The sequence below is a fragment of the Tiliqua scincoides genome, chromosome 1 (genome assembly GCF_035046505.1).
Source record: "Tiliqua scincoides isolate rTilSci1 chromosome 1, rTilSci1.hap2, whole genome shotgun sequence".
Lineage (NCBI taxonomy): Eukaryota > Metazoa > Chordata > Lepidosauria > Squamata > Scincidae > Tiliqua > Tiliqua scincoides.
In genome coordinates this window covers 179,222,995-179,233,919 of record NC_089821.1, presented here as the reverse complement: position 1 = coordinate 179,233,919, position 10,925 = coordinate 179,222,995, and the positions used below count along the sequence as shown (strand labels likewise).

Here is a 10,925-nt window from a genome sequence, read left to right as displayed (position 1 = left end):
TGAGCTAACAACCCTCTCAACTAGAAAAATAAGAATGTCCCAAGAGAATATTCAGTGTCAGCTGTACTTCTGCCTCTAGCAAATGTTTACCCGAGAGGCATGCATTTTTCATGCTAAGTAACCTAAAACTTGTATAAGAATGGTTAAGTTATTCTAGCCAACATGAAAACCAATACAAAAAGATACATCCAATTAGGCAGCTACTTGATACCTTTGACTGAACACAATGTTCATACTAATTTAAGGAATACTGGTCCTACCCTGTGCTGTTTTAAGGGTATATGCTTTAACAACTTGAAGTTGCCTGTGTATATACAAAGTTTTATATCTGAACTCAGATGTTCATTAAACATTAGCTAGGAAAGTTTTTTAAATGCACTGGGAAAACAAATCAGTGTAAGGCTAGGTAACAAATGTCTGATAAATACTCAAATTCTTGACACTGGTTTTCTATCATTTTATTAAAAAAATAAAATTTCCTATATCAACAAGTGTATCAGCTTGCTGTATAACTGATCCTTTACCATAATATTAAGAGATAAACATTGCATTCTTCACATCCTGAAATGGAATACAAGCTCCAGGCCATGCCGAAGAACAGAATGGAATAATCTGAAACTAAGATGCGCCACAATGTTTTTTAAAAAAATAAAATAAAATTCTCATTTTGACCAAATCAAGACATTATGTTACCAAGAATTTCACTAAGTAAATATCTTCCAGAATGTGTTCGAGTAATACTTAGACAGTTGCAGTACCAGCCATTTTGTTGGTGTTGTTTACATTCGTTGCCAACTCCTTTACTTCCATTCATTCCAGCCAGCTTTGCTTTAAAAAAATTCCTGGAAATCCTTATACAATTAATCGGTAAGAACATTAGATAATTTAATGTCCATTATACAGTACTAGTGTTGTAAATAAAATCCCAAGAGTTCTTTCAAAATCATGTAGAAACAAGTTATCATTGCTTTCTTTTGTGAATCACGCAGACAATGCTGCAAGGGCTGCAAGACTCGTCTAGTAATAAATTACACAGTTTTACTAAACCCAGATGAAAAAATGGAAAGGCTGGCTGCTATCACTGCGATCCTGCATGTAATTAAGTTGCTTAAACAGGAATAAATGGAATTTAAGTAGCTTGTTTAGGGCAGCAATCCAACATCAATACTTTTTGCTAGCTTTGTGGTCTGCACACCTCTTTGGACAAAACACCCTCAGAGATAGCTGCCTAAAAAAACCCGCATACTGCAGAGCAGAGGACACAACCATATGAATCAAGGGGCGACAGAGGTGAAAATTATTTATGAAGTGCTCTCTGTCAAACAACTTGAAAGGATGCATGACCAGTGCCTTGCAACCAGCAGTATGGCAGGCGGTACTTGGTACCTCAACCATGGAGACCATGGCACTGTCCCAACTGGTCCAACTATGCTAAAAGTGGAAATGTCTGGGGGAGTGGTCTGCCAATGAGCAATGTGTGGTGGTGCAGATGTCTGTCCTTTCAAACAAGAGGCATAGTTTGGGGAAGAAGATTGTATGGCAAAGCCCCAGCTGGGCTAGCACTCACTCATGTGCATAGCTGCCATCTCTGATGGCAGTGGCAGTATCTGCAAAAGGTGGTAAATTATCTCAAAACAATGAGGTTGAAAAGCTCTGAGGTAAGTTCTCTACTTCACCTGCATTTTCCTTGCATCTTCTATCCATCTCTTCCTACCCCCCACCCACAAAAGATTCTTGTTTGAGAGAAGCATTGTTGCAATAGAACATCTTTGCAAGAGGAGTTGCCTTATTTTAAGTATAATGCCTTGTGAATGTTTGTAAAAAAAAAAGTTATAAAACGTTTCTGCCTGGACTTTTGGAGATGTTGATATCACAAGGCCGCACATTTTACATAATTTAAAAATCAAAATTACATCATGAAAATATGCCAGCAAGTTGACTCAGTATTGTTAGACAACTCTACTTAAAATTAAAAGGCAAGCAAGCAAGGAAGCCTAGCAATAGTTTGGTTTTCTGGACATTACAAAAAATAGTACTCATACATTTTAAAAATGTTTCATCAAATAGATAAAGCACATATGAATGCAACATTCAGAATTCTGACACAGAAGATGTAATGTGGGTGATCTGCTGCTATTTCAAGTACACTTACCAAAAATACAATTTTAGAATGAAAGAATTGTCAAAATACAGTTGCACAACAATCAGGAACCACAAAAAAGGAATCCAACATTATTACGAGCTGACTCGTACTTAAGCTGACTGTATGAGACTTTTGTTAAATTCTGCTCGAGTAAGACGTCTTGTGGACATTAAGCAGCATTATCCCAAGCACTCGTGAAGTTCGTTCTTTCATTATGACCCATATCTGAAGGTTACACTGCCTGCACTTGGATTTTAAACGCAAACCACTCACCTTGAAAACACAGTGCATTGACACATTCTTATACTGTTGTACATAGCTGAAGCAGAACATCTTGTAATGGCAACTGTAAATCAAAGTATGATTTTGATAACTTTGCTACATAAGCATTCCCCATGCATTACATAAGTCTTACTGGGAAATGTTAAATGACAATTTTACTTAAACACAGAAAAAGTTAACCAATTTATCCTATAAATATTTTCTTTATTTGCTTTGCGTCTAGAAGTTGCTATTAAGTTTTATTAACAGAAATACATAACAAAGGTTTCCTAAGAAGTGAAAAACTTAATTACAAATGTTGAAAAAAGTTGGCCTAGTTAACATATGTACAGATTTGTCTACTTAATAAATTTTGAGGGGAATCTATTAAATTCATGACACACATTTATAAGCATCAACAGTAAGTTTGAGTTGGTAATACTCCAAGTCCTCAGTCTGGGCAGAATACAAAGTAAATTTCAGTTTCTGAATGCAGGGGCTAACATGCAACAGAAAATATTCAGTCTGAATTGCTGCTGATTAATTGTTCCAGTCCTCCCTGAAAAGATTTCTCTGTTGAATTAATGTCCTTCTGTCCCTTCTTCTCTTTGTTCTGCTGTTCTTGGAGACTCAGGATTATGTTCCTTATTTCTTCCCGTTTTGTTTTCATTCTTGGGCGTGGAAACCAGTCTGTTAGATTTATTGGTAGTTCAAAGCTTAGGATGGGAGTCTAGAAAGGAGAAAAGATATTGTAACATTACAGTGTCTACACAGAAAATTGATACAACAAGTATTATATAAAGTATTCAAAATCAGTAAATAATATTCAGTAAATAAAATTTACACATACAGCTTCCACTGCATGACTAACAGTGCAATCCCATGCCCAATGAAACTTACTACCAAACAGGTATGTATATTACTACAGCCTAACAGTCCAATCCTAACCAACCTTCCAGCCCTGATGTAGCTGCAGTGCAGCCCCAAAGTAAGGGAACAAGCATTTCCCTACCTTGAGGAGGCCTCCATGATTTCCCCCCTCCCAATGCAGAAAGAAGCCAATGTCCTGTTCACATGGCTGCATCAGCACTAGAAAGTTGGTTAGGACTGGGCTGCCAATCACATCTCTTTCCTATACGATCAGTTCTACCTTTTCCCAGTAAAATGGTTTCATTTCTTTAGCTTGAACATTTTACAGCACAGAAATCTTGCCAAACTATATCAATTTACTGTGATATTAACTTCAGGAAGTACTGGGCTTAAAGTTGTCTTTGAAGGGTAATATGATAAGAAATGACAAGCAACTAGTAGTTATGAGGCAAACAAACAACTAGCAGTTATGTAGCAAAACATTCAGTGTGAGAAAGAACATTAAATCTGTGGATGCTACACAAGTGAAGTGCAGCTTCTCTTCTTGGCTGACCTGGGCACCAGGATGCTGCAGGCTGTCGCATCTGCCCAGATGTCCGGTTGCATAGCTTTCAGAGACTCCAGGCAACAGATGCGACTTCCCAGTGTCTTGGTGCCCAGGTCTACCAAGAAGAGGAGCCGCATGAAGGCAGAGCAAAAAGCTGCGATCTGGATAGGGATTGCATTTTTGTAGGACTATGGTCACAACTTTGAGCACAGTTGCTGTAAAGCGCAACAACTACCGTCTCAGCTGCCAGAAAAGTCGGATTTAGTTGCTGAAGCAGGAGCAACAAGTCAGAACTGACCAGACTGGAGGGAGGTACAGGAGGAGCTGTCAGTGGAAGGAGAGGAAAGATGAGACTTAATTATGGAGGGAATTCTCTTGCACCTTGGGGGCGATGCCTCAAAGTACACTCGCCCCTTTCCTCTAATAACCATGCATGTGATATCCCCTCCAAATGCTGGAAAGGTAAAAAATTAGATTGGGAGGCAAGGAGGAAAAGAGCGCATTGTTTTACAGCACATATCTACTCAGTTGTAAACCTAGTGAGTTTAATGGGACTTACTTCCATATACATTGGTGTAGGATTAGACCCTTAGTACAGTGAATTTTAACTTCAAAACACACCTGATGTACCTTCTTTATTTTTATCAAAGACTTTAGTTCTTTTTGCTGTCATATTGACATCTGACAATTTTCTACCATCACACAAGATGAAAATACACTTTTTAATGCATATTTTCAATGCCATATCTCATAATGCAGCTTTCTTTAATGCCAATTTATTATAGAGCTCTTTGGTGTGATAGCAGCTATTACAACCAATAGGAGTAGTGAGGAACCTAGTGGCAGCTTCCTGCCTCAGTATTTCTCCTTTAGTGCTGTTTCACATTTGACTTTCCAGCAACATCTCCCCTATTATAGGATGTATTACTGTATATATAAAATCTAATTTATTCCATTCCCTGGTGGCATGCAAATTTTTTTGGGGGGGTGGGTGGGGAGAAATCAGCAGTAAAACAGAAAACCCTTACAAATTGTCCAGCTTCTAAATTTTGGGGGTAGCTCTTACATCCAATGCAAATTTGTTGAGCCCCATCATACACTCAATTCCTCATTCAAATTTCAAAAAGAACAGAAGCTGGGGTGGAAGATCCAGAACTTATCCACAACTATCATTATCTGCATTTCTATCTAGACCCTCCATAATTTTATTTTGAGAAAACATCAATTCAGGTTTCTTAACACAATCATAAGAAGCTGAAAATATTTTTTCTCAAATGACTGGTTAAGAATACAAGAAGGGCCCCGCTGGATCAGGCCAAAGGCCTATCTAGTCCAGCTTCCTGTATCTCACAGTGGCCCACCAAATGCCCCAGGGAGCACACAAGACAACAGACTCAGGGCACAATCCTAACCGACTCAGAAGTAAGTCCTATTTTGTTCAATGGGGCTTACTCTCAGGAAAGTGTGGTTAGGATTGCAGCCACAATCTGTGTCTCGGTGCCCTCCCCTGCATCTGGCAATCAGAGGCAGCCTGCCTCTAAAACCAAGAGCTTGCACATACCTACGACTTGCGCATACCTACGACTTGTAACCTGTAATGAACTTTTCCTCCAGAAATTTGTCCAATCCCCTCTTAAAGGCATCCAGGCAAAACACCATCACTAAATCCTGTGGCAAGGAGTTCCACAAACTAATTACATGCTGGGTAAAGAAATATTTTCTTCTGTCTGTCCTAAGTCTGCCAACACTCAACTTTCGTGGATGTCCCCTGGTTCTGCTGTTATGTGAGAGGGAAAAGAGCATCTCTCTATCCACTCTGTCCATCTCCTGCATGATTTTGTATGTCACAATCATTGTATGTCTCAATCACATTAAGGTTCTGCCTTAAATGCCTTATTTCACAAACGGAGGAAGATAGCAACAATGTAAATTCCTCCAACTCAATATTCTAAAATCAGCTATACTGAAACACTTCTTTTTAAAAAAAGTAGTTAGTTGTTTTTAAGTACAAAATGCAGATTTGTATACAAAGTACATAATACAGATTAAATACCAATTACTCACCTCAAAAAAGCTCTCCACATATTGTAGTACATAAACTCCACAATCACTGAAGTTGTTCTGTTGTGGTACTTTAGGGTTAGAGCCTTTCATGACATCTTTGGAGAAACTTCTTTTACTACCTTTCCTGACTTCCCACTCCACTTCCAAGTATCTGCAATATAGAGAACACAGGTAAGAAGAATATTCTTAGGGAGCGTCCCACCACTGAACAAAACTTCTAAATTAGAGTTAAATTACTCACTCCCTTAGTGTTCTGACCACATTTGAACGGGATGGGCCCCTCAATGAATCCATCAGCAGAATGCAAGGCCTACAGAGAAATACATGTGCCCCTCTGTTAGTACTTCATATATGCTACATTGCTTAGACTGGGGAATAAACACAATTATTAGAAGAAAGCTCACAGAGCTCTAGAGACATTTTAGATTGTAATGTCTAGAGACATTTTAGATTACAGAAATGTCTAGAGACATTTTAGATTACAAATAAAATGCACAGAAAAAAGTAGCATTTTCACCATGATTTCTACTATTAGAGGAACTTTATTTCTCTTACCCATGCACACACAATCTATTCACAACTGTGAAATTAAACAGGAGATATGGAAGAGTTTTGTATCCTCCACATATGTGTTCTGGTCTGAAGCTCACAAACTATCTTGGACTGCACATTTGTTTTAAATTTACAATGAGATGAAAGGAAAATGAACTGCTCTTCTATTTCATGCATGTCTAAAAATAGGGAATTGTTTTGGACACTGTTACATTATAGATCTATAAAACTACAGTTTAAAAATCACAGCGATGTTTACTTCGCATTTTTTTTCCTTCTAGTTTGTGGAATTTGAAGCACACTCATTTAAGTAAGCAAAACACTAACCAAACATTAAAAAAAGGACACACACACAGGGAGATATAATAATAATAATCTAATACACAGAATTATTCATAACTAGACCATTAAGTCATTTTATTTTCAATCATGTGAACATTAGTATACAATATTTATAGAGCATTTTCATATGCTTCATATACATTACTGTGTTGTAATCCTTATGACAACCCTGTAAGGTATGTTGGGGGACTGAAATAAGTCGGCAATGGTCTTGCCTATGGAGTTGATGAGAGTTGATGAGAAACAAGATTCAGATTGAGGACTGAGGTACTCAGACATGATGCTATATAGCAGATGCAAACTAGCGTTCAAATCAACATAACAGCTTATACAGCAACCAACAAGAAGACAAGGCTAATTTGTTATAAAACAGATACAGATACAGAGGCACCCCCGTATCTGCAGATCCCCGTATCAGGAGTTCCATTCCAGAACCCAGTGCTGGGAACTTGAGTCAGTGACTCTGATTCAAGCAGCAAAAATGCATTTTTTTGGCAACTCATGAGTCACTCACGTGGAAGACTCAGAAAAAGACTCAGGGCCCTCAGGACTAGCCCCCACGCATGCTGACTTGCCTACTGTTTTTGTTGCGTGGAAAACCTCGTCGGGCAAGCATTCCGACAGTGAGCAGCAGAGAGTTCCAACCAAGTGGCAAGGAGGTGGGAGTGAGTTCTTTCTCTCCATCTCTGATAGGAAGGTCAGAACCAATTATCATTGGACAAACTTCGGGCATTCAGATATTTTTATTGGCTTAGGGAGAGCACAAGGAGGAATATAAGCAGTTTCTTGCCTTACAATTGGCTGCAGAAGCCTAGGGAGGTAGGACCGGACCTTCTTGCTCATCTGTGAAAGAAGCAATGTTCATTGGAGGAAGGGGGTATGCTCATATTGTCTTTGGCTGATGGACGGCAGGAGGAGGGGCCAAAGGTGCTCTTGCCTTACGACTGGCTGCAGAAACCCAGGGAGGGGGAGGGAGGTTTTGAAGAGAGATGGCAGGGGAGAAGGGAGGCAGTTCCTAGCCATCCCAGAGAAATTCATGGCATATCTCCAGCAGGCTCATTGAATGACTGGCTGCAGTGAGACTACTTCTGAGTAGAGCTGCAAGGATCAGGTCATCCTGGTAAGCCTCCCAACTGTTGCTCGTGACCCTCTTGCTGCTTCTGTCCTGGCTCGCTCAGTCTCTCTCCCACCCCTGCCATCCTGTTCACAGATGGGCGGGGATAACAGTGGAGTGTTCAAAGAGAACTCTGACACATACACAGAGAGCCTGGCAGCAGCCCTGTTTTTTCCACAGTGAGCTTTTTAAAAGGGTAGGCGACTCTACTCAAGTCCATTAGAGTCACTAAAGGGTGACTTGGAAAGTGCCCCATTATGACTCGTTTTCAAGTCGAGTTGCAGGGGCTGTGACTCAGCAACTTGAGTCAAGCCCATCGGGTTTTCCCAACACTGCCAGAACTCCTCACAGATATGTAAATCTGGAGGTATGGGGGAGGGGGCTTCCCACCTTCCAGAGGTGAGCAGTGCTCCCCTTGCTTCTGGTGGGTCTTCCGAGCCCAGGAAAGGCCACGAGCATCCACCTGTCGTCTCTGCTGGGTTCAGAATGACTGAAAATAGTGAAAAAACACTACTTCTGGTTTTTAATGCCCAATAAGACACAGGAAGACCTGAGGGAGCCCCAGAGGTGTGCAGTCTCTTCCGGGCTCAGAAGACCCTCCGGAGGCAAGGGTGGGGCAGGGTTTGGGGGCCCTCCTATACCTGCAGGTAAGTGAATCCGCAGATACAGGGGGGCCCCTGTAATAACAAGACAAGGTTGATTTTCTCAATAGCAGTTAAAAAAGAACAGACACTGCATAAGCACTGTAGCTCCTGTCCCCCAAATATTCCATTGTCAGGACCTCTAAAAAATGTAAGAGAAATATATACTGTTACATTTAGGGTGCAATCCCAACAGTACCCTGGGCCAATGCAAGTCTCTTGCACCAGCCCAAGACAGTTGCGTAAGAGCTGTAAAGCATTTTTGTGCCGACTTAAGAGGAGGAAGGCTGGTGCATGGGCATGCATCAGCCTCTGGAGGCCGATACGGGATCCACATGACTGGCCTAATGGGTAAGTCTACACCAGTCGAACTCGGATGCCTGGGTGATGTGGGGGGGGGGGAGGGAGGTGTTTCAGAGTGGGGGCAGGAGGGCTCATGAGTGGGAGGCAGGGCCTGGATCCAGTACTTATGCCAGATCCTAATCCTGTTCCTGGGCAGCCCAGGGCAGCTCCGCTTTAGGTGGCACAGATCCGAGTAAACCCACTGAAGCTGCTGCAACGCAACACGGGGTAAGGGGAAGAAAGTCACCTTGCCGCAGGCTGTGCTGATTTCAGCCCCAATCCTGCCCTGGATGTGGGGCAGGCCAGGATTGGGTTGTTAGTCAAATTGGCAGTTATGAATTTTTAAGTTATGTATTTTGCCTCCAAGTCAAAGGACAATTCTGAAATCAATCAGGAAAAGTGAAATTTAAGTGACTAAACATTACAAAAGGGGCAAACTTTCCAATGGCAAAAGAAAATTTAAAGATCTGGTCAGCGACATATGGCATCTTGGGCAAAAAGTGGCACTATTAAAGCTTTTGTGCCCTTTTTCAAAGACAAGCTGAAGTCTATAATTTTGAACTAGTAATCCATGGATCATTAAGCCTTTTAATTTCAGTTGAATGGCAGGACTCTTGATTTGATCTACCATCTGTTTGGGACAATTCATGCCAAATCATAGCCCAAAGTCACAGTAGCTCCAACTGTGATACTCTAAAACAGCCATTTTCAACCTTTTTCAGCTCACGGCACACTGTCAAGGCACTAAAATTGTCAAGGCACACTCCCAGTTTTTTACTTACATTAAATTACTATATTACAATTAACTTTTAATTAACATAATTAATACAATTAAATCATTACACGACAAAAAGCACAATCCTAACCAGGTCTACTCAGAAGTAAGTCCTATTTTGTTCAATGGGGTTTACTCTCAGGAAAGCGTGGTTAGGATTGCAGCCAAACACTTGGGGGAGGAATGTGCCTGTGGGACTTACTTCTGAGTAGACATGCCTTGCATTGGGCTTTTGGTTGCACTCTTTTTTCTCAAATACAGGAGCAGGCAATTGGCACTTCTCTCTCTAACACCCCCCCCCCCACAGTGACATTCCCCCCCTCATATCATAATTGCAGTTAGCACCTCTCCTACTGTCCCTCCCCTCACTGGTCCACACCTTCCAAAGGTCCAGAATCATTTGCCTCACATTCCCCCCCACTGCCTGTTCCTGTATTTCAGAAAAAAGTGTGACTTGTGTGTGTGTGACAAAGTGTGACTTTGCCCAATCCTAGACGTGACTACTCAGAAGTAAGTCCCATTATAGTCAATGGGGCTTACTCCCAGGAAAGTGGGGCTAGGAGAGGAACCAGAGCCAGCCAAGCTCAGGCATGTCTACTCAGAAGTAAGTCCCTTTATAGTCAATGGGGCTTACTCCCAGGAAAGTGTGGATAGGATTGTGGCCCAACACACCTCCTCTGAAAGGCAAAGGCAAGGCAGGGAGGGTTGCTTTGGGGAGCTGCAGGCAACTGTGGCAAGGAAAAGGGACTTTTGTGGACACTCAGCCAGCCCATTCTTAGGCTGGTGGCCTCAGCAGACTCGATCCCTTCCTACCTGCTTACCTGCCTGGCTTCCTCCTTCTCACTCAGTCCAGACCTCCTCCAGGCTTTTCTGGTTGCCCAATCAGCAGGCAGGGCAGACAAGGGACTTGTTACCCAATCCTAGGCATGTCTACTCAGAAGTAAGCACCATAATAGTCAACAGGGCTTACTCCTAGGTAAAGGAGGATCAGGTTGCAGCCTTCCTCTTGCTCACAGCAGGAGATGCAAAGCAGCTCCGGCTGCTCCTTTTTCCTTTTTTGTTGCTGCTTCGTGAGGGTCAAATCAGTTGCTTCTCCCGCCCATGGCTGCTGCCTGCCTGCCTGCCTGCCTCCTCTGGCCCCGCGGTACACCTGAGGCTGTCTCGACACTAGTGTGCTGCAGCACAGCGGTTGAAAACCGCTGCTCTAAAAGTTGTCAGAATTGACCAGGATTCTCTTGGGTGTACAAGGTGGCATGACATATATTTCACTGGTG

General features: G+C 41.8%; 1 protein-coding gene across 4 annotated transcripts in view; it reads right to left on the bottom strand.

Annotated features, from left to right (window-relative positions):
* Positions 1–442: 442 nt before the first annotated feature.
* Positions 443–10,925, bottom strand: part of SENP6 (SUMO specific peptidase 6) — an 87,030-nt gene continuing 76,547 nt past the window's right edge. For all 4 annotated transcript variants that reach the window (XM_066612447.1, XM_066612450.1, XM_066612448.1 and 1 more), the window contains 3 exons: positions 6,127–6,195; positions 5,886–6,036; positions 443–3,134 (listed from right to left, as the gene is read on the bottom strand). In XM_066612447.1, the coding sequence (XP_066468544.1) occupies positions 2,925–3,134; positions 5,886–6,036; positions 6,127–6,195 (430 nt within the window). In that variant the 3' untranslated portion in view covers positions 443–2,924. The remainder of the gene's footprint in view (positions 3,135–5,885; positions 6,037–6,126; positions 6,196–10,925) is intronic.